This window comes from Haliaeetus albicilla, chromosome 28 (assembly GCF_947461875.1).
Source record: "Haliaeetus albicilla chromosome 28, bHalAlb1.1, whole genome shotgun sequence".
NCBI classification, from domain to species: Eukaryota; Metazoa; Chordata; class Aves; order Accipitriformes; family Accipitridae; genus Haliaeetus; species Haliaeetus albicilla.
The window spans coordinates 2,260,179-2,288,050 of record NC_091510.1 but is presented as its reverse complement, the minus strand read 5'-3'; the positions used below and the strand labels follow the sequence as shown (position 1 = coordinate 2,288,050).

Genomic DNA, 27,872 nt, shown 5'->3' with positions numbered 1-27,872 from the left:
GCAAACTTGCAAATGTGCTTATTTCTTTTCTCCTGAAAATCTAAATATCTTGTGGTCCAGATAGTAAGCCAATTTCAACAATTTCATCTTTTCAGAGTGTCTCTGACAATGTAGGTAATAGGCTGACTGGGAGAACAGAAGCTCAGCCCCACTAAAAGATAACTCTCTAATTTTCAGAGGCTGAAGGAACTTCTAGGTACCAGAACTGTTCCACTATGAAATTATTTGTAGACAATGCCACCTTTAACAATGACAGACTTTGCAGTAGAAAACAAAGGGAACATGCAATCATCTCTATCAACTCTTAATGAAGAAAGTAACAGATGAGGAAAGTTCCTAAATTAAAGCACCTTAAATTAGTCAATGAGAAAAAAAGACTATCAAAAGACAGTTACAGAGGAGAACAGCACTCTTGTCCAAGAGTCTCACTGCTTACGAAGCTAAGTAACAGTAGCAAGTAGCGGACACGATTGATCATGATGAATCCTATGCATGAGCATGAGCACCAAAAGAACTTGGCAGCTGTAGATACTGTAGCCAGAAAAGACACAATGCTTATGGTCAGAAAGCACATTTTGGAAATAACACGCACAGAATGTAACCGTGAAGACTCATAGAATATATGAAATGGACCTTTGCGATCCTCTGATTCAACCACTTTCTTTGAGATGGGAAAACTTCAAAGTTGGAGCTAATTTTGAGGTTAGATCAGTTTGCTTGGGATATCATGCAGTCAAGTTTTAAATATCTTCAGTCATGGAGATTTCACCATTTCTCTTGCCAATCTTTTCCAGTGCTTGATTACCCTCACTGTGATTTTTATCACTAATACCTCATCAAAATTTTCCTTGTTGCAGTTTGTATCTGACCCCCTCTTCCCTTTGCTGTGCACACCTGATATGAGTCTGGCTCTTCTCAGCACCAAATGAAGCAGTCGAGGACACTTTAATGAGAACCTGTTCAGTCTTCTTTTCTTCAGATGGAACAAACAGCTTTTTCAACTTTTTGTATCTGAGTGCTCCAACCTCCTAAAGCTCTTCATGTCTCTCTCTGCTGGATTCTCTCCAGTTTGTTCATGTCTTCTATTGTGGAGTCCAAAACCGTACACCTCTCTGAATAGAGGTGAATACATACTTCCCTCAACTTGCTGGCCATGTATACTGTTGGCCTTCTCTGCTGTGAGGGCACACTGCTGACTCATGTTCTCATCACAGATGGCAGTCAGGTTAGCCAAGTACAATTTAGTCTTGGTAAATCCATCTTGTCCTTCATGTACTTGGACACAGCCTCCTGAAGAAAATACAGATACCCTGATGGGGCTGAAGATATTAAAACAACTGAAGATGATTCAAGAAAGGAATAATCATTTTACATTCTTAATTCTATACATGGTTTAATAGAAGTCCATGACCATAATGATTGGTTTTCAAATCTTGATCTTACTTCCTTATTGACAGACTGAAGCCTAGATACTGTCCTTCAATTCACTGTTGGAAAGCCCTTTTATTTTCCTAAATCTCTTCTAAAAAGAAGGGCATACCAAATTGTAAGCAAAAATTATCTGGCTGAAGCTGAAAGGCTTCTATGTTCTGTGCTTTGTATTCAGGTTCCCATGACCTGAAATTCTTTTTCATTCATTTTAAAGTGCTGTTTTGCTTTTCCTAAGGCCTAGAATTGTGAAAAGGACAGTACATATGAGATAGGTAACACATATATTTTAGATATCTGCCTCCCCAGGATGAACCCTGAGTTAAATACATATGTTACCCACACATATTTTGCATTGCCAGAATTAGGCATCTCAGCTAACGCTTCAGCAGAGAATCATCTAAAATGAGAATACACAATATGCAGTTCCTTTAAAACTAGTCAAGAGGAAACACTGAAGACATGCGTGTTTCTGAAAACCCCTCTTATTTCAAGGATGAGGCATCTCAAGACTAAAGAAAAATGTCCTCCATTTAACACCGATAGTTCAGAGGGTCTTTCATGCTTATAAGCAACCATCTTCTCTTCCCAAAGAATTGAGAAAAGCTGACTTCTTTCTTTCCCAGGTGCTCAGTGATGGTGGCAAATCTTTAAAAAGGGAGATTAGAGCATTCACCTGGGAAATATCCTAGCCTCCAATCCCTTATCTAGCGAAAGGCTCTATGTTTTACCTTTGGGAAATTCTAGATAAAACACAGAAACAATCACAAGAATAATATATCAGTTGACACTGGCTTTGCAACAGAACATTTCAAGGATAAAGAAGAGCAAGGATTTTCTCTCAGTAACTATGACTAGTCTCTATGAGAAAGCCTACATGGAATCTCTGAATATAGGCTAGTATCTTGCAGAAGATGCTGCAAATGGCTTGTTTTTAATGACAGGTAGTTTCAGGAAAATCAGTTAAATAAAAATAACAAATACATAGTTTGTGGTAAGATATCTATTTTAAAAAAAAAAGCAAAATCTATGGAGTAACACTAAAGGAAAATTAGAACATCTCAATTCTGTCTGTAGTAGCTGTGAGAAGTTATTCCTGAAATGCACCATACTTTCATGATTGACACATTTCTTGGATTTAAGGCTGATAGATTACTACATATCAGAATGGATAAAATAATTATCCTACACTCCATATGATCTGAAATGTTTCCAGACCCAAATTACAATTAATTCCAGGTTCTGCTACTGATGGCCCTCCTTGCAGGAAAGGATGCACATCCCTCAGAGCCAGCTCAGAAGGGAAGAGAGGAGAACAGTCAAAGGATCCAGAATACTTCAGCATTAGGTGGTGGCTTGCCAAGTGAGTAGAAAAAGCAAATGCAGGTGAACTTCATGTAGTTGTGTAGATTTTATCTGGGAAAAGAGCAGTAGGCATCTCTCAGAAGGAAAGAAGATTCAGAGAAGAATAAGATTATGCTGTGAGAGCATATGAGAGAAAGCTGGGAAAAGGTATGGGAATTGTATTAACTTAGAATTCTAAGGGCTAAGACACCTGTCTTATAGGATTAAAGGGTTAAAGCAGCAGATATTCTCATTGCTGTCAGCCTGGTCTGTCAGAGTTCAAATTTACCAATTATCCTGAAGCCAGCTGTCCCTACTATTCCGTTCTAAATTTAATAGTCTTGAGAAAATGTTATCTTTCTAAATTAAAATGATTTGCAAAAGACAGGGTAAACCACTGCCAAGTAAGATATCCACTTAGCCACACACATACACGCTCTTTCACTCTCACTGAACACATTCTCCCTGCTTTTACAATCTCATACTGTATGCTTGTTCCTGAAGAGTATCCACAGTTTTAACGAAGACATTTCAGTACGTTCATACTTTCCACCTTTACTCCCTTCCTCCTACTTTATTTGTCCCCATGATAAACCAATTTTGATAGAAGCTTCCATTTTCCATTATGCATATACTTAATTCTATGACTTTGCATGTCTACAGAAGTATGAAATTTGTTCAGATTTAATTAAATTCTTGCTTTCTTGGTTTATCATGAATTCTGCAATTGCCCATCAACTAATACATTTTTAATTCTGTGCTCATAAACTAATGGACAGTCTTACATTTTCGTCTTTAAAACTGACTAAAATTGAAGTTCAGTTGAAAACACTGCCATCAAAAATGTGATTTTAGGGCAAAAGATCAAGATAAATAGAGAATAATTTGATAATAACTTGGTATGATACTATATTAATGACAAAAACTAGAAGACAAACATTAACAATAACTATTATCCTTATAGGAACTACTCAAATCATATTAAGATGTATTCCTAAACAAAAATATTTGAATAGTTGATCTATCTATTAATAAGAAATCAATGACAATTTCAAACTGTCTTCTGATTTTTGTTCAATTTTAAGCCTGACAAAGAATGAGAGCTTTGTTTTACTTTGACCACAACTGCCACAAAATCACTTTAAAAGGCAAACTACATGCATGGAAGATTTTTGGGGATGGGTAATGCTAGGTCTGTTTAAATTAAATCTTAATGTATTTGATTAATCTGCTATCAGTCAACTGCATGATGTTTCACTGACATTACTCCTTGTCATTTGTAATTCACTGTCTATTATGCTTTCCAGGAATTTTCAGTAATGTACTTCACTAACCATATTCATAAATACCTGAATAGGAAATAATCTAATATACCTGCAATGGAATAATGTCATACAAAACTAACACATGATGTGCCCATTCCAACTGTTTAAATACAAAACTCTTCTCAGAATGTCAGTGCAATACTCTGAAGATTTGCTTAAGACCCTGTTGTCATCAGTAGACTTGGCAATGTACTGAAAGTGAAACTTGTATCTCTTGAAGTTCATAGGCTCATTCTGGTTCTCAGATTCAGGCTCAAACACCACCAGCTGAAGGTCATTTTGTAACTTCATTGCAAATCGCATCTTCAAGTGGAAGGACAGAAAGGACAGTTGTCACAGATCCAGTAAAAACATAAGGATCTTTTCCAAAACATGGGCACCTGGTTGTCAACTGTAAGTTATAAATAAATATGTTAGGTACTGCCTATAGTCACTAACTTTCACTATAGTGAAAGTCAGCTTATGATTACATTTGATACAGCTTCTGGAAATGAAATGGCTAACCTGTAGATGCAGGGCATAATTTCATCAAGTGAAAGTAGCACGGATTAGATCAGCTGTCTACTATTATGAGAAAATTGTCACCAATCTGAGGATCTGCTTTAACCTCAAATTATTTAAAAAATTATTGAAAAGATGTCACAACTTACTGCAAGTGATAATATGCTAGTCTTAATACACCATTTAAGTAAAAAAATGTTCATTACTTGAGATGTCAAGAATAGATCCTGGTTTATTGTGCTAGACCAGCTACATGGCTAAATAACAGATTTTGCCCAACTACCTGCAGGTACTGCCAGATATTAATTCCTCTGGGTGTTTCAACACAAAATGAACGAGGCACCAGGATATGTCCCAGGCACCAACTGTATAAGTGACACTATTTTATTACAGACATCAAAGAAGAGGAAAACAAATACCAAGATGCAACAACTCCTACAGGGCAGTTGGGAAAGACGTGAAATTAGAAAAGCTAAAGTTGAAAGGAACTGAATACCAAAATGCAGACATCTGAGGAACTCTACACAGACTCAAAAATACAAGAACCACTTGCCCATACTAAAATATGTGAAAAGAAATCACAATTCTGGCACACCCTCCTTTTGTAGCCTTGAGAAAAATACAGTATAAAATGTTGGGGGTTTTTCTATGACTTTTGTTTGCCTATGTTTTTGTACTGTAAACTGTTTGGGATTAGGAGTATTCTTACTATATGTTGCTAGAGAATTTAAGTACCCTGAGCTTTCCTGAGATCTCTCAATTCTTGTGACAGTATAAACAGAAGTATCTGTATAGAGTAGTTATCGAAAGTATCTGATACCAACTTCTGCATACTCAGTATTCTTTATATACTCTGTCTTTCTAATTTTATTTGTATTCTTACAAATATTCTTTAATTATCAAACTGTTTTATTGAGCTCAACCCATTCCCGCAGATTATCAAGGTTTTACTAGTCTAATTCTGTCCTATAAAGTATTTTGTAATCATTTCCAGTTTTTCAGCATCTGCAATTTGACTAATGCCATTTTGGTTTCTTCCTCCAAAATGAAAATACTCAGCAGAATCAAGCTTCAGCATGTCCCCAAGTGATAACTTATTTCAAGACACTGAACAAAGGAAAGAAACAGGTTGGATGAACATGACAGCTTTCATACCAGACTTTCTTGAGGTTAGCTTGGGAGTCAGCCACATTTAAATGCATCTTCCTCTTTTATTTACTGTTAGAGTAACCCTCTAGTTACTAACCTTAAAATTTGGTAGAATAAGCTATTGTTTATAGTCTCTATTTTTAAAGTCTCCTATCTAGTAAAACTTTAATCCATTACAACATTCATATTCAAGCTAATGCAATATTTTTTTTCATAATTAAGGTTTTAAGAATCACAGTATCATTTGGTTTACTTAAATCCAATTATATATTTAAAATAAAAATGTTGCATATTCTGTCCTCCTTTCATTATCTAATTCTATAATTCTATTTTAAAATGGAAGTGAGTTTTTCATGAATTATGATTCATGAATCATTAATGCTTTCTGCCCAGGTTCTAGATAATTAATGATTTTTTCCTTCATAATCAAAGTAAAATGATAGTAAAATATTATATTAGACTTATAGAAAGCAATATTTATCATCATATTTTTCCTTTTTGAAAACCATACTGTGGGATGATTTCAGTTCTTCACAAATTTCTTTAAAAAAGAATTCTCAGATGTGGAGAACATTTTCAAGCTCATATCCTTAATAAAATAAAACATCCAGCCTATGTAACAAAAAAGTACTTAAGTATCATGCATTCTGAAAGTTGCTCTTTTTTTTGAGAAATTTTAAAAGGTCTCCTCCCATTACTTGTTAGTTAAATACTTTGAAAATGTATCTTTCATACTCAAGACTGATTTGTAAAAGTGTTCAATGTACTGGCATTCTGAAGCTAGTTCTCCACTTGGAATGTTACCAGTACAGCAGTACTAGTGTAAGACAAATTGCCTGTAACATGCATATATGCTGGATATTAGCAAAATAGTGTTTTTAATGGCACAAAGGAATTCTCCCATTCACTCTCCAGAGTAAATAGTTAAACCAATTAAAATTAAATTCATTTACTGAGGGATTTAATTTTTCCTTTTATATATAGATATATATTTATATACACACAGACACATAAATAAATGTCCTTTCTTACCCTTTTAACCAGTACATTTTTAATCCACAAATTTTCATGCACTCTCGTGCATGATTTTTTGAAAAGTCTTAAATCTTAATATTATTTTAGGATTTCTCAAACTATTTCCATACTACTTGACTACAGTATTTCACTCTATACTATAATAATTAGATGGTCTTTTATAAACACTAAGTTCCTTGACTGTATTATTCCACTTTAATGTATTCTAAGAATCTGTTCATCCTACCATGCAGAGTTAAATAAATCATGGTCTCCTGTACCAACCATGCTAAAAAGTTACTGCCCATCAGTAAAAAACAGATTCAGGGATGCTCTTTCTCTTTTTTATGGATGATAAATTTAGCAAGTGCCCTAGCAACACTGCCTATTCTTAAGCATTACCTACACTTCCCAGTGTTAAATCACATTTTACTTTCCTTATGACTACAACTGCTTTATTTGAGTTGGAATTTCATGTCAGACATCTACCTCAGACTAAACAGTTCTAAGAAAGGAGATCTAGAGTCATAGGAGAAAATATGGGATTTCTGAGGGCAGGAAATATGAGTGAGCATATGAAGGGAAATTCACAGGAAATTAAAATAAAATTAAATAAGAAGACAGAAAAGAGGACCGAACTAGTACAGCCAAGACCAGAAATTTGGAGAGAGGGAGTTGAAAGAATTAAAATAGCTGAGTAAAAAGACTGGAAGCATCAGCCTCCAGGGTAAGACTAAGAGCTGTGAAAGGACACAAAGACTCACAAGATATTTGGAGTAAAAGCTAATGCTAAGAAGGCAGTTGGACAAAGCAGAATAGTTGAACTTCCACTGAGTGAGCAGAAACATTTGTTAGAAACTCTGCTAGAACACATTTTCCTAAACTGAATCCCATGGTAACTGAGCAAATGTCAGCAACACTTTCGGCAAAATAATAATCATAGAATCACAGAATGATTTGGGTTGGAAGGGACCATAAAGATCATCTTGTTCCAACTCCCCTGCCATGGGCAGGGACGCCTTCCACTAGACCAGGTTGCTCCAAGCCCCATCCAACCTGGCCTTGAACACCGCCAGGGATGGGGCAGCCACAACTTCTCTGGGCAACCTGTTCCACTGTCTCACCACCCTCACGGTAAAGAATTTCTTCTTATATCTAATCTAAATCTACCCTCTTTCAGTTTAAAGTCATTACCCCTTGTCCTATCACTACACTCCCTGATAAAGAGTCCCTCCCATCTTTCCTGTAGGCCCCCTTAAGCTACTAGAAGGCTGCTGTAAGGTCTCCCCGGAGCCTTCTCTTCTCCAGGCTGAACAACCCCAACTCTCTCAGCCTGTCCTCATAGGAGAGGTGCTCCAGCCCCCTGATCCTCTTGGTGGCCCTCCTCCAAACCTGCTCAAGCAGGCACATGTCTTTCTTATGTTGGGGTCCCCAGAGCTGAAGGCAGTACTGCAGGTGGGGTCTCACCAGAGTGGAGTAGAGCGGCAGAATCACCTCCCTCGACCTGCTGGTCATGCTTCTTGTGATGCAGCCCAGAATACTTTCTGGGCTGCAAGTGCACATTGCTGGCTCATACTCAGTTTTCATCTGCTAATACCCCCAAGTCCTTCTCTGCAGGGCTGCTCTCAACCCACTCATCGCCCAGCCTGTATTTGTGCTTGGGATTGCCCCGACCCATGTGCAGGATCTTGCACTTGGCCTTGTTGAACTTCAGGAGGCTCGCACGGGCCCACCTCTCAAGCCTGGACTCTCAAGTCCAGGTCCCTCTGGATGGCATCCCTTCCCTCCAGCGTGTTGACCGCACCACACAGCTTGGTGTTGTCGGCAAACTTGCTGAGGGTGAGCTCAATCCCACTGTCCATGTAGCCAACAAAGATGTTAAACAAACAGCACCGGTCCCAATACTTCAGCAGATGAAATTCATTGTACAAATATAAAACTTCACCATGGACAAGAACAGACTGATGATACCCATCTGAAAAGGGAACAGTTTTAAATCTTGTTCAGTGCCTAAACAAATCAAATGTATGAGTGATACATGCATAATTGTGTAGTTCTTGCTAAGTCTATAAAAATACAGTCATAATACTTTGAGAGGTTCAGTACTTCTTTGAAGTCCACACCACAGACAAAAGTGCAAGTCCACTTCAAACAGTGCTAACATTTCTGAAGCTACCATGGAAGCACTAACACATTTCTTATTCAAAAATGTCATCACACAAAAGTAATGGACTTGAGAAGTGTACTTTAGAAAGGATTCAATATAGTACAAGCAGAACACTCCCTTACTTGGCAACATATTGCCTTTAGAATCCAGTAAAGTGTTTGACTTCCACTTTTTGAGTTTTTGATAATCCACTTCTCTATGTGAAACTTAAACTAAAAATCATTCTGAAGTGGGTTGGGGTTTTTTTTGTTGTTGTTTCTACTTTTTTAAACAGGAAAGACTAGAATGTGAAACTCAAGACTGCTGGATTATGATGGGAAGATTAAAGTCCCCCTTTACCATTGTTCTCTTTTCCAAGAAAGTGTCCTGACCAATAATGTTTGTAAGTTTTGTTTTTAATTTTTTTAAACTATTTCAATATGTTTATGTAACTATATATAATCTTTGGACCAGGGAAAAAGTGTGTGTTGGGTAAACTAGTGGTTAGAAAACTCTCTTGGGATAATGACAGACTGGAGACTTGAACCTGCGTCTCCACATCAGAGGTGAGTGATATGGTTATCAGCTTAACTGCTGGTTTGGATTCTCTTACACTCCAAGTCATTTCTATGCTGAGAGACTTAGATCACTACAAGTATCATAAAAACTAGCACTGTTCAAGGGAAAAAGCTGGTATTTCTTCATTAAAGCTGGCTTAAAAAAAATTAAATATCTTTATCCACTTTAATGCTACTACCTGTTTCAGTAGGACTACCTGCCCTTCATGGCTATGTCACACATTCATGCACACCTACAGACATACAGACAAACACCTCTGCTTTCTTGAAAAAAGATGGGGGTGGGGGGAAAAGGATAGGTACCTTCAATGTCCTCATATCATTTGAGGAATGTGTGTCTCTAGGGAAAGGAACTTGCTCTTTTCACTGAAGCATAGATCTATAAAATGGACACATAGCTACCTATCTGTGACTGCGCTCATCTCCAGAATTTTCAAGGTCTCCTCCATAGGCAAGACATCACTCAAATCTATTTGCAAAATTTGTTCAGCATGTTTTTATCCTACTTGCATTACTTTCTTTTATTACCAAGCCCTGTCTCATTAGCATTTAAGTAACATTCCTCAACAGAAAAGAATATGATGATAAAGTGAACAATTATTTACATTTAAGTTTTTAAGCTGCAGTGGAAAATACTGACCTATTGAGAAATTGATAGTCTAGCTCACTATTGATTAACAGTGAAACACATAAACACAACTTGATAGTGTTTCAAATGGAGAAGAGAATCTAATCATCAAAACTCTAACAGAATTTGAGATGTGTAATATTTAGCACAAATGGGAGAAGTAACACTCAGTTACACAGTATCATTTATATGATACTGTCTAGTTACAGAATACATTGCTGTTAGCCAAAAGACATTTTGTTCACTTGGAATGTGAATTAATGTTTAGGTGTGCAAGTCTTCAGCTGTTATGCTAAAGATAAATGATCACAGCTTAAGCCTGAAAATCAATTTTAAGGGATGCATGGCAAAACTCTTTTTGGGTACAGTAATTGCTACTCAGAGCATATGCTTACTGACCAAAAAATCTGTTCAAAAATCAATCACTTCAATATGATGGAAAAAATCAGATACTGTATCACATACAGCCAACTTCAGCACAGCCACACAATACCAAATTAAGAGACAGATTACATTTCAAATGAGAAGATAAAGTCAGGCCATTATTTCCTTTTCTGATAATTTTTAAGGTGGGTCACAAATCACTAATCTTAGTCCAATGTGTTTGTTTACAGTTTTTTTCAGCACTTTCAAATCTAGCTAAAAACTCTTCACATGACACCTATCAAAACTAAACTGAAAACACTTTTAGAAAATAATTCTTCATAAATTAACCAAGAGCATTTTAAATACCAACTTTAAATGAAAACCAAATATTTTTATCATTCATATTATTGTCAAGTTCTGTATGCTTAGATGTGCAATAATGTGCCCTAATAGAGTTGCAAAGGGAAAGAGATTTGTCATTAAAACTATAGTGCATCTGCCTGTGATGATCCAAATGTGAGGCCGTGTGACTAAAATTGCATATGATTAAAAGAATGCACTAAGATAGGACAGCCCCCTTTGCTGCTCTGATAAATCAGCACTCATTTAAAATAGTTCCTGACAACTCCCTATGTGAGTGTCAATCCAACTACTTTGAAAGGTAGCATCTGCCTTTTAGTTACAGTGAAAATAAAGCAATCCTTTACAGAGTTTCATATGCTTTGTAGGAGGCTCATCTGATGCCCAGTAAGTGTGGTAGTGCAATAGTCTGAAATGAATCTTGTATACAGATTGCTTTCTATGGAGCTGAGAAAGGAAACCCCCAAAGACCCCAAAATAACTAAAGATACTTTTCAGGAATATAATGAATTGACAGTTTTACCAAGAGGTTCATTCTTCTCAGGAAGATCTCAGCTGTATTCTGGACTTTTCCAAGAATCCCAGAAGACTGTAGCAATGCATGCTGCATGACGGTTGCTGAAACTACTGACAATGCCACAGCATCTTGCAAGTCAAGTGAAACTTGGACAAAGACGTGTACTATGAGCTCACCTTCTGGAATAATTGTTCTTAATTCCTCTTTAGAGTTTATTGGGAACTTATCCAGAAATGGTGACATCTTGTGCCATTTAAGAAAGTCATATTTTCAAAGGAGATTTTGTTAATTAGCTACTATGAATTGAAGACTAGCCAAAGTAATATACTTCCTTCCAAAGAGGTCTAGACACTCTGGCTCCATCCTTTAAAGAGTAATCCTGAGGCCTGCTGTCTCATTCTCTCCTGAGTTTTTTTTAAACCCAGAATACATTTAAACAGAAATACCACAAAGGGACTCAGCTCCTTTCTTCTGCCTTTTTTCAGAGCTGGTGGTTTTGGCATTTTCCCAAGTAGCTAGACAGATTCATTCACATGTGCTCCAGGTCTGTTGGGCAAAGACCAGATGACATCCAACAACTCATGTGTATCTTCTTGTCACTCTCTAAATAAATTTATTTGCCACTCCTTAGCTTTCATCAGTCTTTGAGGAAGGTTCTGAAAGTGGATCTCTACCTCTCTGTCCAGGAAGTTATCATGCCCCACTTCCCAAGTCAATCCTGTATCCCTGATCTTATCACTTTTGCCCAGCATTGTGTCTGTTCTTTCAAGCTTCCCAATGAATTCTGCCCTGATTATGTTCAATTTTTCCATGGCATTGTTAAATCTAGTGCCTTCTGCATTCTCCAAAAGCATTAACTTAGATCTTCAATTTTTTTATACTGGACTCCCTGGCCTTGGGGTGAGTATCTGCAGCAAGCTCCTCTTTTTCAAGGTTGGCATAAGGAACTTCAGGATTCTTCACTTCCTAACTTTTTCCCCCTTTTCAAGCTGGTGTCACAGTGAGAGAAAGGAAGGGGAGAAAAACAGTTATACTGGGAAATGGAGGGATAATGATGAGAAAAAATTCTATGAAAACAATATGTAGTTGCTGAAGGAAGGGAAAGAAAGCTCTGTTTGTCTCTTACCAACATCATAATTAGCTGATTCATTCCCTGGAGGTTGTCCACTGAAGTAGGTAGTCTAACAGAGAGGATGCTCCCTTGGCTGTTTAAAAAGCAGACATTTCTTAGCAACCTCACTTGCTTTTCTCAAAACTTATTTCCTGAGTCTGTGACCTATTACAACCAGATGAGCTATAAAGCAAGAGGAGGAGAAGCAACTGTTGCAAGTTTGTTTTGTGGCAAAAACTATTTATGCATTGGAAACACATCACAAGATTTCTGTTGCTGTTAATCCTTTTCCGACATTTATACCTACGTAACTCTTACACAGTTTTGGAGCACTTAAATTATTTCTGTGGCAAGAATACCTTGTCATAACTGGTGCTGAGGGTCTAGGTCTCGGAGTTCTTGTACACCCTCAGGCTTGATCAAAAGAGTGAAGAGACCATATGATTAAAGTCAGCTCCAAGTATGTTTTGAAAACTGACCACAAAAAGCCCACTTTTCCATTATACAATCCTCACAAACAGAAAAATTAAGAGATTGAGTATCTACCATTGTTAAAATAGTCACATCACAAACGGGCTCAATTTTGTTTAGCTATGAGATGAATATCTAGTATTTTCTGAGAAACAGTACTAAAAAATTCAACCAAATAAAACTTACTCCTAAACACTAACTGAAGAAGTCACTGGTCTAGTTTGAGTCAGTGAGCAACAGAAGCCAAAGATTCTTTTTCTGATTGTAGGAGACACATTCAACAAGGGAAAATACAGGATTAAAAGAAAACATTCTTATTTCAGCATGGCTGAGTCTTTTTTTCACAAGTTAACACTTTAGAAGTATTTCTGAAATCTAACAATTTTTTGTTTTGATGCTGAGAGCCCTTTAATTATATAAATTCCCAGATCTTTCAGCAAAAAATTTACTTGTTTTAAACTATTATCTTTATTTAAAAAATATATTTAAATATATTTTTTAAAAAAAGAACAAAAGATTGCAGTATTTTCAAATCTAGTGCAACATACTTCCATCTTAATATGAAGATTTTGGTGCTCTGCACACTTGGAGTGGAGAAGCAAATATCCCAAAATAAACTACTATCCCCTGGGGCAACTCATTAAGCAGTGGCTTGTTAGATGTAGAAGCAGGTGTAAAATACACATACAGATCACTTGACCAAACATCTGCAACTTTAACCCTATGAAACATTTGCCACTTCAGTCCTTGAACTGAAGAAAACATTAAGGTGTGTGCTTTTTAAGTACATGCTTCCATCTCTTCAAAGTAAATTTGCCTTTCAAGCAGTGTATTTTTTAAAATAATAGACATATGTGATCTAGATCATAATGAGTGGTGAGTACAGGAACCCTAACCTGTGAGGTTCTGGATCTCGCTGCATTTCTCATGATTCCACTCCCTCTTTCTCAATAGCCCACCTCTAAACCCAGCTGATGCCCAAGCCTGAACCTGCTCCCCAAGATCAGTTTCTTGGGATTTATAAGAAATCAGACAATGGCATCATACTGAGTATGTCCCATTGTTTCTCCAGGATTTTCTGCAAAATCTGCATCTGGATCCAAATCCTCTTTCTTGGTTGCATTTCTGATAATCTTCACCATAATTCAAGAAGTGCGCAAAACCAGTTATCACAATAATGTCACAATCAAGTACTAACATTTTTAGACGGTTATAGGCAGCTCCAAATCAACGACATATATTCTTCTTCAGATCACACGGGATGGGTATGCCTTCAAACACTGGCATTATGTCAAAATTCTTGGGCCTGCAAGTGTCTAATGAACTTTTCATTTCACCTTTCCTTCATCTATTCTTGCCTGAATGACAGAGACATGGAGGCTGAATGAAGTATCTCTCTTTTTTGGTTAAGCAGTACCAACGTGGTAACAGTCACCAGGACTGGCTTCATCTACTGTAAAGCTTACTCCTGAAGTAATTCATTAACTCTAATTTGTCAATTTAAGTGGGGAAATGATACATATCCCATTTGTGCTTCAAACTATCTTTCTAGGGCATGATATATAGGAGGAAACATTTCATCACTGGGGAGTGACCGTGCTCTTTCTGCAATAACTGTTTCCCACAAAAGAAGAAAGGAAAGTAACATCCTTCCCCTACATGCAGCTGTTTCATTTCCATCTTCACAAATTACTTTCAACAATTAAAGTTTGATTTTCCTTGCCTCACCTTTGCTGCTTCAGGTAATATAATGGGAATCTTGTTCAAATGTATATCATTACTTGCCAAAAAGAAAAAAAGCAAAAAGAAAAAAGAAAAAAATTTTCCTCCAGCACCTCTAATTCCACATCATTTTTTTATAAGGATATTAGATACACATGAGGAGTTGTATTTTTTGTAAATTAATAGAGGCATCTGCAAATTCATTATGTTCTGTTCGCCACCACACAGGTAGTCTATACCTATATTCTCAAAAAAAATATATTTTTCTGTTGAAAAATATTTGTTTTTCTGTGGAAATATATATAAAAATATATACAGAAAAGTGTATTAAAGTATTGAGGTTTCAAAGGCAAGGATTGAAGTGCTGGTGCTAAGTCATCCTGCTTACACATATGTATTAGCTTTAATAATTACATGATTCCACATTATTTTTCCCTGTGCAATGAACGCTGATCTTGGAACAGTTGAAGGCCTATCCCCTATAACGAGGATGACTGAATAAGAACTCTCTTCTTTTTGAAAAATCAAAGGTATTAAAAGGTGCGTTGGTACTTACCAAATCAATTAAACAAGAACAGTAACAGCAGCTTAATGCTGCACCACAGAACTGGATTCTATCCGTGTCTGCACTCCAGAAACAAATCTCTGAACATCTGAAAAGATCTTGATACATTTCAACACATAAAATGCTAGTTAATTTATAGAGAATGTTCTTCACATAATACTTCATTAAGATGTGAAACCCTTGCTGTGAGATGCTATGAATGCTAAAAATTTGCATTGCTTCAAAGACCAATTGAACAAATGCATGGAAGAAAAATCCACTGGAGCTATTAAATACAAAGACAATACATCTGCTTCAGAAAGCTGCTGTAAATTGTTGGAAGCTGTGAGAGTACACTGGAGGAAATATTACTTACTATATGCTTGCTTTGCTACTATATTCTTCTAAGACCAGCCTCTTAACTCCCAGTCACTACTGGAGAAGAGTACTTGGCTAGATGGACCTTCATTCTGACCAAGAAGAGCCATTCCTTTGTTTTTACACTAGCTGTATTAATACTGTGAAAAGTGAGCTCCTTGTAGTCACCAGTTAGAAACACCAAGTCAGTGGATACTTCTCACCATAATGTAATTGTGCTTCAGTTAGCATTTGTGAACTGCAGATATTAACACCCCTACTCGGTCATGGTAGTACTGTGACAGTAAACTCATTAATGTTGTGAAGCAGTCTGATACCATAGTGACAAACACCCCACAAAAGCCCAGGAGAAAAATTAATCATTCTTTTTCTAGAGAATAGTTTGAATTGTGCGCAGTAAATAAGGCTCGGGGCTAAACATTGAATAGTAAGGATAAAAAATATTTAATAACTGCTTATTCAATGAGCACTGTCTATCCTGGGCTGCAACTGAGGTAAGAACCTTGTGAAAGAAAAGACTACAGGACTGTGTCATTAAAAAAAAATACAATGTCTACATTCAGGCAGCTAAATAAAAACTGCACCAGCAACCTTATTTTTACCACTAACAAAAAAGCAAACTAGAACTCCTGAAATTTCCACCATGTGGTGTCATCTTGGCAAAACTTTACCAGATGATTTAGGATCTCTATATCCATCACAACAACCTCTTCCACTGAAACTAATGGAACGACTGATGGCACTTTATTAGCCACTGCCTATTTTAGCACTAAAAGAAAATAAGACAGTTTGCAAATGCATTTCACAAATATTTGTTATAACAAGGAAATATGAAAATGTCAGGCTCTGAATGAAAACTGTGTTTCAGTGGATATACATTTTCTCTTTATTCTGCTGAATGTAACTCCTTTCACCCTGTTCTTTTTATCTTGTCTCCTAAACTTGCTTCTTCCACTCCTCACTAGTGCTAACCTCCATGGCCAGCCAGTCTCATTTCTTACTCCCAGTCTCAATTCTTATACCCATTTCCTTTACTAACCATTTCTAGTACTCGAGCCGTTTCAGATTTTTATATACAGCCTGCTTGCCGAAACACTCCAAATACTCCTATTCAGGTCTCTCTCCCTTCACCTGTCTTCTAGCCACATCTCCTCACCCAGAACACATGCCTATGCCATTCTTTTAGAGGCTTCATTTTCTGCTTATGTCATGATTCCTATCCTTCTGAAATCAAGACTTACATAGTCTACATGAAAGTAAAAATAGAGGGGATAGATTTAACTATTGTGACAGGCAAACAACAGATTTGTAACACATACATATACTATATAACATATGCTTTATTTCTACATTTGGTATATTTGGTTCTCTGAAACGTTACTTGTGCACATTATGTGAGAAGATCCCTGGCAGATCATTAGACCACTTGGTTATGCAAGATACTGCTCTGCAATAAATGTGCACAAAACAGGAAGCAGAGTGATTGCAAATTACTTACAAGCATAATCTGACAAATTAGCTATACAGATGACAAGGAGGATATGGAAGTGGATAAATAATTACTCGAGAAAATTGAAAACTAAAAATAAGTGTAAATTACATTTTTTAGGAAACCTTATCAATGACTTAATTGAGATTCTGGGGTCAAACTGCTAATATTAATATGTTGGGGGCTTTAATCTGCAAAAATAACCTAGACACACAGATTCACTACTCATATCTAGTATATCTATAAATAGAAAACATCAATAAATAGAAAACAATGACCCTGACAAGTCAGCAAGTAAACATGGAAGACATTAAACTCACAGTTAACTCTCAGAACTACCAGTAACAAACACCCTAGAAAGTTACATCAGAAAAGTTTGAAATTCCGGCAATATGCAGAGGGAAAATACCTATTCCAGAAGATATTCCAAATTCTAATTTATAAAGCTCTTTTTTTTTTTTTTTTTTTTTTTCCTTCGCTAAAAGGCATCTATTTCCTGGACACTTCTCACACTGTGACAACATGAATACTTTACAACTTAACCTATTCCAGCACTTGTCTGGGCTATGAAGGGTTAGGAAAAAACCCACACACCAATCACACCATTCTTACAAGAGAAAGAAATTACTAATGTGTAAACTCAAAGAATAAATGTGATACTGATGTTTTTGTAATGACTAATATGACAGAAAAAGAAGAAAACCACAAAAAATTGTCCAACCTGACATAAAAGCCAGTAGCAGTGCAAGAGGTTATTCAGTCCCAGCTGCAGGACTTCACAATGGCTTCGGCTGAATTTCAAGCGGCTCCAAGCAGCCCATTTCTCAACCCTGTCCAGGTCCCTCCTCATAGCAATTCTTCTTATGAACTGTTTCTCCTCAGTTTGGTAGCATCTAGAAACCTGCTGTACTTGACATATTGCAATCAATACTGGCCTTTGAATCCTGAGGAAACCCTCTAGTAGACACCAACAGTTGGAGTTTTTACTGTTGATCACAACCCTCAGAGCCATGCAGTCCAGCCAAGTTTCCACCGATCTCATCATCCTCTCAGTCCATAGCTCACTATTTTGACTGAAAGAGACTGCTCTAAAGTAAAGTTGAACAGCATTCACAGTTCTCCTCTTGTCCACAGAGGCAGTTACCTCATTGTAGAAAGCAATTAAGGTTGGTCAGGCATGATTTGAGCTTGGTAAATCCATGCTGGCTGTTCTCAATCACATTCTTGTCCTTCGTGTGCCTAGAAATTACTTCCATGAGGTTATGCTCTGTAACTTTCCCTAGGACTTCGGTTAGACTGATGAGCCTGATGACCCCAGAACATTCCTCTTGCCCTTTCTGAAGATGGGCATGACATTTTCCTTTTCCAGTCATCAGAAACTTCCCGTGTTTGACATGATCTTCCAAAGATAACAGTGGCCTCGCAGTAACATTGGTCCCTTGAATTTAAGTGTTCCCCTGATCTTCCTCTACTGTGGGTAATGCTTCATTGCCACACAAATTTTACTAGTAGGCTCAGGAACCTGGGAAGTCAAACTTTACCACCAAAAAAAAAACAAAGCAGAAAACGCAATGAGTGTCTTGCCTTTTCCATGTGCTTTGTCACTAGGTCTCCTGCCCCACTGAGCAGTGGGTCCACATTTTCTTTTGCTGTCAACATACTTACTTTTGCCCTTCCCATCCCTCACTAGTTTCAACTCCAGCTAAGGTTTTTCTAACTCCATTCTTGCACACTTGGCATATTGGTAACAAACCTCATGTGATACAACATCATGCATTTTATGTATTTTTCATGCATGTCTAAATTCAACCATTCAGGATTCTGTCTCTTGACCAGATAATCAATAGAGTACCTAATAGTAATAGTACCTAATGCCTACTACTTCCGAATTCATTCAAATCAGCTATAAAATACAAAAGGAGAGAAATTCTACCCGGATTTTGTCTTAACCTATGCTCCCTAACTGTATTGGCTAGATCTCCACTGGCTATAATGGGAACTTAGACACCTAGCACAGACATCAACACCTATAGAAAAATAGCTACCACTGGGTGTTTTAAATTGGAACCAAATTGCACTCAATCTGTCATTTTTAGCATTTTTCTTTCTTTAGAAAACGTATGTGCAATAAATGGGAAACAGTGTAAAATGATTTTAATAAAAGCACAACCTGATGGAATTAAATCTCACAGAACCTTTCTTATATTAGATACATGTACGTTATTAGAAATTCATAGATGTTAAATTAGGTACAGAAGAGTTGTTGTATCACTTCTTAAATGCAAAGTGAACATACTGAAAATTCTGTCACCAGGAAAAAGTAATTAAAAAGTAATAAAAGTCTTCCCATAAAGGCTATAAAGTTCAAACAAAATGTATTCCCTACTTCCCAAAAGGATCCATGTACATGAAAATGTCATATTAGTAGGCAGGAATTAACACTGCTTATTATGCCTTACACATTTAACATTAAAAGTTGTCAAAATATTTTAACTGGAAGTAATAAAAAGGATTAGGATCTGTACTCTGATTGGAAGTGTCCAGCAGAAAAATTCCATGGCAAAAAGGGAATTCCAGCTGTGGAACTCTTGTATATGTCACCTCCCCAGGCAAGCAGGATGAAGGAAAGGGAGTGTAACTGCACTCTACACTGTATTGTCCCTTAGGGATTATATACCAGTAACATAAATTAAAGCAGTTTATAGGATGCTTCAACTAGTGCCTGTGTCAGGGCAATTAAAAAATGGCCTAGAGCCATAAGCAGTTCCTTAATAGCTCATCCATGAATACCCATACAAACTGAAACTGAGGCAAATACAGAATTTACCTGTAGATTTTTAGAAACATGGTTATGTTCTTCTTCATCACTAGTGCAGTGACTGTGAAAATGCTTGTCTTAAAAGCATCTGTATTTGCTCATCATAACATTTCCAACCTTGACAAGTCACAAGATAGCAGACCTTTCAGATTACATCATTCTTCATTTTATTTCATTTATTGCCCCTCTTAGTTCTGCTATAACACTACCACTTAAAAGCAGCAATGTCATGTATCAATTTTAAAAATGTATAAAGCAGCATTAAATCTATTGAATTACCAAACTACTAAAATCATCAATGTCAGACAAGAGGGAAAACAAGATGGTGATCAAAATGCATTTATATGGTCCTCTGCAGAGTTAGACATTAGCTATCTAGTAGCTAAGAATTCTAGAAGAATTCTAAAAGAATTCTTTTAAGTTACAGACATTTCAGCTTTCTGGGCATTTTCCTTACCTTCTCCTTAACATGTTTGTAAAATTTCTCTTATTATTTCTCCTGACTCCATTATAAGCTCCAACAGTCCTCCCAGCACTGCTACATCCCATATCTCGATCCTATCTATGGGCAGACAGTATGACCTCGGTAGAATATACTACTAGATCTACAGTTCTCGCTGGTCATTTTTTACATTTGGTCTAACATTTTAGAAAATTAATAGAATGTACACTTGAACAATACTCTGAAAACAAGATCCGGAGTAAGGAGAAGTGAGAAGTTTATCCATGGAGATTAACTACAGAGCTGTGAATCCCAGATCACACTGAGTTCCTAGGGAAGATTTATTGCACAAACTTTGGGAAGTGCCTTGCCCTTATCAATGAGATTTCTACCAGATGTCCTGGATACTGCCCACATTGCTACCTTTACATATGGTAAATGTTTCAAACTTGTGAAGAAATCTAAGGAATTCCATAGATAAAATTTTGTCTACACTTCGATTGAAAGCACTTATCAGAAATAAGAATAAAAATAAGTCTAAGAAAGGTAGAAAATAACAAAATGAAGGTTAAGTTTTAAGAGAAGCTCTTACATTTGAAGGGCAGACATGCAGAATCAAGGCAGCAATCAACTATCACTAATACCAAACAGCATGAACTAAGTGTTGCAGTGATCATTAATTTGCATTTCATACTGAAAGACAAAAGGAAAAAAATATGCCCCCAAAAGACTTTTAAGTTTCCTACTCTTAACAGGATAAAGAAGGTAATTGGGGAATCTGGGAATGCTTGTCTCTGCTGGGGACATCAGTATAAACCCCTCCATCTATTAATTAAAAGGAGTGTAACTAAAATTAGAAACAAGCATAGACTAATTGGATGCCCTATTGACCTATATGTAACAAATACTTGCCATTTTATTACCTGTGCTGGTTGTCTGAAATAAATACCTTCTAACACAGAAACAAGTGACCTCAGAAGTATGTAAGCTCAGAACCCTGCTACTGCAAACCTCATATAATACAATCTCTTTATAAAATCAACCTAAGAAAGTTTCTCTTACTTTAAACAACGCTATTTGTAATGAAAAACAGAACTAGTGCCTTTATTTTTGTTGATAAGGTGATCCATTTGTTATTTAAATTATAACGTGAAAACAACTTTGTTAAAATTTTAACTAAAGCTTCATAAAGTATTTCCGTATTTTAAATACTTTCTGGTCTACAAGCCATATCCAAGTGTGATCTGATTTCGCGCAGGAAGCTGAATGAATCACAGGGCTCTGCACAAGGATAGAAGTAGATTTGTGTGGTTCTCAGCATGCACTGAGGCCATCAGGCTAAACTGTGGCTTTGCTGCGAGCAAGACACTGCTCTGAGAAACAGATGAGGAAACAGATTGCAACTTGCAGACTGACAATCTGCTTGCTGAGTTTCTTATACTTTAGAGGAAAAATATCTTGGGCCAGGCCTATACATGGTGTAGCTGCGCTAAGAAAGGACAAGCAAAGAATGGAGCCATTCCCTGCCACAGTCTGCCAAGTGTAGAAGGGAAAAAACCAGCTCCATGCAGGCTGCTCCGCCCTCCCATGCTGTGTAATGGCAGGAGCCAACAAAGAGCAAGAAAGGGCCAACTCACCCTTCCCTACTAACTCTCTGCCAGTTCACATTAATTCATATCCTATCCCATAGCCCTGTTAAAAATCCAAAGCTCTTTTAACATGGAAAGTTTAAAAAGACTAAAAATTAGCATTTAATAAAGAACTACCCATTTTTCTTTCGGTTATAACACAAAAAGGAATGTACATGACTGCACATGGCAAAATTATATAAGGTCTTTGAGATACACAAAAACCTTCAAAGCTATTTTTCCTAAAACACTTTGAAAGAAACAAAGTCTGTCTCTGTCCAACAATGAAAAACTGGTTGGTCAATAAAAACATGTTACGTATATTCAGATAATCAAATTAAGTAAACTAAAAACACTGGGTTTGTTAGAAGCACATTACTCTTTTTATGTGTTAAATCATTCAATGTACATTTAGGGATTTGGGATGCAGGAATTGAATGATACATTCTGTTAGAGGGACTGCGGGATTTCACTCTCAAGTTTTAAAGTTTATACTGGAATAACACAAAAGTCAGTGAAATAATTTAAAAATCTGTGAAAATTCTCTTTGCGATCTACTACACACCTAAAAACCACCTTTTTTTTTTTTAATATATGAAACAGAGAAAAGAAACTTTCTTTGCACTTCGGTCTTCTAAACTCTGAATGTTTTACGAGGTGTCTCAAAACATCCTTGTTTCATAGTAAAAGAACAGATCCCAGCCCTGCACTAATTTTTTGGGTTGGAGACTGTAGCCTACATGCACATGTAACACAGCTTTAGATGTCCTAGTGTATGCCACCTGGAATGTAGATATATCTCCACAGGTCATGGTTCTTCGTTAATCAGCCCATGCAGGTGCCTCAGAAACTAATGGGCATATAAAACGCCACTAAACACCTAGGTTGAAGCAACTAAATTACTCTATGCCGGGTGTTTACTGAGGATTATACTTGCTCTAGTATGTTGCAATGCCTTATGCTAACTTTTGCATCTGAGGAATTCACTGTCAGTATATTCAGCCACAATCTTTATATTCCAGAGCAAAGTATAGAAGTTGAGGTAGGGGCCCACAGACTGACCCAGAGCCTTCAAATGCTCCTCCTGAACTGGAACAAGTTATACGGTCCACCCAAACATCACTGATCTGTTGTCATTGCTTTAGATGAATCAATTTGGGCATGCGGTCTTACATAGAATCTATTACAGATATCTGGGTGCATATGACCTCTTAATTAAGCATATATCATTTTTATGCACTTCGCACATGCTCTCCTTTAAGCATGTGTTTAAATCCTCACAGGAATTCATTCACATATTTATATGCGTGCTTAAATAGCCTTCTGGAACACTGTTGTCTTCCTGAACTGTTGTCATAATTTAATATAATGACTTATAAGTTAGAAGTCAGCCCTTTAAAAATTAGATAATTTACTCTGCAATTACATCAATGAATAGGTTCAGCTATAAAACAACCATATATAGCCTTGCCCTATTTCTCCCTCAAGTGCCATAAAATACACCAAGAGTCAGAAAAAAATTGTTACAAAAATGTAAATAGGAGATCAGAGCTCAGATAGTTTGTTCCTTGTTTCAGATAACAATCGATGCACATTTGTCAATTCATGAATATTAAACTCCATTCACAAGGTACATAATTACTGCAAAGCAAATTTCCACAAAAAAAGGCATCAAGCCACGGAGAGTTCAGCCGCATGAACTGAGTTGTCTCCCGCACTTAGAAGAAATCCAAAGGGATAGCGTGCTGCTACGTAGACCAACATATCAGGCACAGTATTAGTCCATTCTATGCTGAAAGACTTGGACTTTTCCAACTAATGCTAAGGAAGAGCGTTGCGAAAAGGAAAAGGAATGGCGACACGGACCTTTCTCACCAGAAAAGGACAGGTACGGTTCTGGGGCACCATTTTAGGAACTGAGCAATAATTATGATAAATGAAACACCAGGAGTTACTGTCAAACACAATGTCTCCTAAAGATTCTATAAAAAGAAGAAAAATATGTCCCTATATTTTTTTCTGTTGATTTCTGTTAATTATAACTTTCAAAAGCAGTTTTTAGTCTAATAAACTGTATGCAAAAAATACTAGCATAGCTCTACTAGTACGCTACTTCACTTGGTTTTCTGTTGAAAAAAATCTCCAGATCACGCCCACCTCAAATTTAAACTTTTATACTGTACAATTATGGCTCTTGTACAACTTTGCTATTTTCAGTAAGTGTTGATTTCCTAAACAGGATCAAGGTGCTAGTATGATTTCCTTTCAGTACCTCCTTCTGTTTCCATGTGTTCTGTACCAAGATAGATCCAACCTTAATCTTGCATGTCATTCTGAACTTAATCTATAACTACTGGCATCAGTTAGATCATGCAATTTCTCAAAAAAAAGCTATGTTAAAATACCTAGCACATATAATTCTTTCTTAGAAACACTTTCTGTAATGCATAGGAGCTTCTACTTTGACCATTCCTGGTGAAGTCAATGAAATTATTGAGATTCCCTCTAAAAATCATTATGTTCAATAGTGTGTTAGATTGTGAATGTTTATGCATCAATCCATAACTGAATTGTTTTTAAATGTTTTCAAATGACTTCTTTAAAATTAGAAATATTTTAGCAGCTGTATGCTAAATTTTTACTTTTAAGTTACATTTACAGAAGCCATAGCCTTTCTTTATAACATTAGCAAGAAATATCATAAATAAAACAGTGCATGTTTTACTTTGCTTTACTTCTCTTTAAGCTAAGTGCACCTCCAGAAAAAAAATAAGACTACGGTTGAGTTTACAACCTAAAATACTTAAATTCTGAGTAAAAAACAATGACTGTCATGATCCACCTGTATATACAAAACACATGGTCAACATGTTCTCTATACACAAAGTAGAACACTGCTGTATAATAAAAAAGAAAAACACAAGCAAATACACTCCCTCTGGATATACAGAACTTATGATATACAACATGAAAGTAACAGTGCAAGAATATAGCACAGGCACTAGCCCTGCAGAAAGTCACTACACAAATCATGCAGTAGAACTGGATTATAAATGGCTAGTCATTGCACTGAAGTGAACTTACTCCTGTACTTACAAAAAATGGGTATCACATTTTAAGACGACTCATATTTTAAATTCAACCAATTATCTGGCATAGTCCTTGCTAAGCAGCCTATTCAAGCACAGCACAGAAAGCAATCGCACAGTGTGTTTTGATTTTGGTCAATGGGCTGGTAATTAAACAATAGTGCAATAACTAATTGAACTGGGGCACCACAGAACTTTGGCAAACTATGAATATCTGAACTGTTGTTTACAGCACCAAAACCAGCTTTAAAATAACAAGACCTTATGACAGAGCTTAAACAGGTGTAATTTGGACAGTTACACTAAATTTTCTCTGATAGGGAACACTGAAATAATATATTGACGAGGAGGTACTGGCAATAGAATCACAAATATATTTTTATTTAAGCAATTTCCATTTCTCTAAGCCTTTTCCTTCTTTCCAGGAAAAAACAAACAAACAACAAAAAACCCCAAACCAACCAACCAAAACAAACCCCCAGTTTATTAAATTTCTAGGTCAACAGTGTTTCAGTCAGTCTCCTTTTGCTATGCCTAGTGTAGTGTTGAACAGTAGCACTGGACTGTGTGCTGCAGACCTTCTCTTGTTCGAATACTGTCAAATGTCATAAATGCTTGTGATGATGCTCTTACTTAAGAGCACAATGAAACTTAACATCAAAGCCATGCTGTAGATTGCCCGAGATATGACTAATGACTAAAGTTAAGTCCTTTCACCCAACATGGCCAGTAACCCAGTTTCACTCCACTAAATCCAGGTACCTTGAAAGTAACGCTGCTCTTACCTAACCTGCTCCGTAAGTTTTACACCTCCTCTGCCTTGATGATCTCTCATAAAAAAGATTCCCTTTCTTTGTTTTGTAGGCTCATTACTACGGCATGCCTAATTTCTTCTGCAAGTGAGGGTAGCAACTATGGGTGAGGGTATGGGGTGAAGCTATGGCTTTTTACACAAAATTCCACAATACAATGCCTTGACTGTGATTAACGCTTCCACCTGTGATTAAAAGTAGTGATTTGAAGGTGAAATATCAAAGGGCGAACAATTAGTATATTGTGCATATTAGCCCAGCAATAAAAACATTAAGTTCTGCACCACAGCTAGTAACAGAATGAACGAGTACCTTACTGACGCATTGAAGGCAAGAAATTCAGTATCGCTATATTAATAAAATGACTGCCTGTGACTTTAAACACGGGCACACTTGTACTTGGCGAGAGAGTGAACGATTTATTGTTACTATGAAGGATGCAGGAAGGGAAAGGAAGATGAGAGGGGCGATGATGATGATGATGATAGGGGAGAGGAGGTTAACATCCCCAGGTCTGACGGGGAACGATGTCCCTACCTCAGTAAGCTGGATAAGGGAATAGCTCCAGATCCACTGCCCAGGATCCCTCCTTTCCTCCCAGAGAGGAGTTTCTCCACCAGAGCCACATTCCCAGTGCGAGCAGCCTCCAGCAGTTCCTGGTCCTTCCCCATGGTCAGCCACCGAGCAGCCCCCCACGCACCCCGCCGCGCACCGGCAGAGCTGCAGCCCGGCGGCCCCCTCTCCTCACAGAACGACCTCCCCCCCGACCCCAGCCCCTGCCTCCGAGCGGAGCACAGCCAGATTCCTGCAGTCCCTTCCAGACCAGCAGGAGCAGCAGCAGGAGGGAGGAGGAGAATCACCTCCTCCTAGTTTCACTGGATCATTTCTGGGTGGAGTGTGGAGAAGGCGGGGGGGGGGACACGACGCGAACGAGGCCAATAAAGAACCTCCACACACACACACACACTCACACACACGCTCCCGTGCACACACCCCGAGCCCCGGCCCGGAGGACGGAGCGGGCAGCCTCAGCCCCAGAGCCCGGTCGGGCTGAGGGACTGAGGGAGGGAGGGAGGGGGAGAACGACCCTCACGGACCGACGGACCGACTGACTGACAGACGAAGGGAGGGGCGAGGGGCGGAGACTCAGCCCTGACTTGCCAGGCCCGTTGCTGGGGCGACGCGGTTGGCGCTCTCTCACTGGCTGCCCGGCTCCGCCGCCCCGCCCCTCCCCGCCCTTCCCGCCCTTCGCTAACGGCAGCACCTCGCGCTCCACTGCGGTGCCGCGGGCGGGCAAGCACAGTGTGCGCGCGCGCGCGCGCGTGGGGGGGGGGGGCACGCGCCGTTCCCGCCTCTCGCCCCGTTCCCGCCTCTCGCCCCGTCAGGTGCATCGCCCCCTCGGTCCGGGCGGCGGGAGCGCCAGCGGGGACGGCTGCTGCAGGTGCGCCGGGAACGGGGGGGGGGACGGAGGGACGGGCGGTTGGTTCCTCCCCGCGCTGCGGAAGGGGAAGGGAGGGACGTGGGTGCCGAGGCGATGGGGGGGGTCTTCCCGCCGCTGGGTGGCCTGCTCTGCCCCGTTGAGGTGTGTGTGTGGGGGGGGAGAGGAGCGGAGGGCGGGCTCCTGGGGGGCGCGGGCAGTGGGAGGGGGGTGCTGAGGGGCACACGCACACATATCCCACGCACACATATCCCCCCCACACACACACCGCGGCCCCGAGCGGCGGGTGGGGTTGAGGGGACCGTGGCGTTCCGCGTGTGTGTGAGGAGAGACCCCGAAGAGGGGTTGGCGCCCACCCGGGGCCGCGGGGCGGGGTGGTGGCCACACACGCTGCAGCGGAGACGGGAGCCCGGTTCGTTGGGCAAAAGCTGGCGGAGCCAAAAAGGAAAATCCGGGCCCCGCGGAGGTCAGGAGCAAAACCGAGTTGCCGGCTCGGTGGATCAGGCAGGCGGGACTGCTGACAGCCATCAGATGCCAGGATCGTGGCTTTTTAGTGTTTCAAGGGACGAGAGGT

The 27,872-nt window shown here is 38.5% G+C and overlaps 1 protein-coding gene across 8 annotated transcripts in view; it reads right to left on the bottom strand.

Moving 5' to 3' along the window:
* ANKS1B (ankyrin repeat and sterile alpha motif domain containing 1B) overlaps nt 1-26,589 on the bottom strand; it is a 427,100-nt gene extending 400,511 nt beyond the window's left edge. For 2 of the 8 annotated variants that reach the window (XM_069773747.1, XM_069773753.1), the window contains exon 1: nt 26,398-26,588. In XM_069773747.1, the coding sequence (XP_069629848.1) occupies nt 26,398-26,531 (134 nt within the window). In that variant the 5' untranslated portion in view covers nt 26,532-26,588. Of the gene's footprint in view, nt 1-26,397 lie in introns of all 8 variants that reach the window. The other 6 variants (XM_069773745.1, XM_069773750.1, XM_069773749.1 and 3 more) reach the window with 5 other exon arrangements.
* Nucleotides 26,590-27,872: the final 1,283 nt, after the last annotated feature.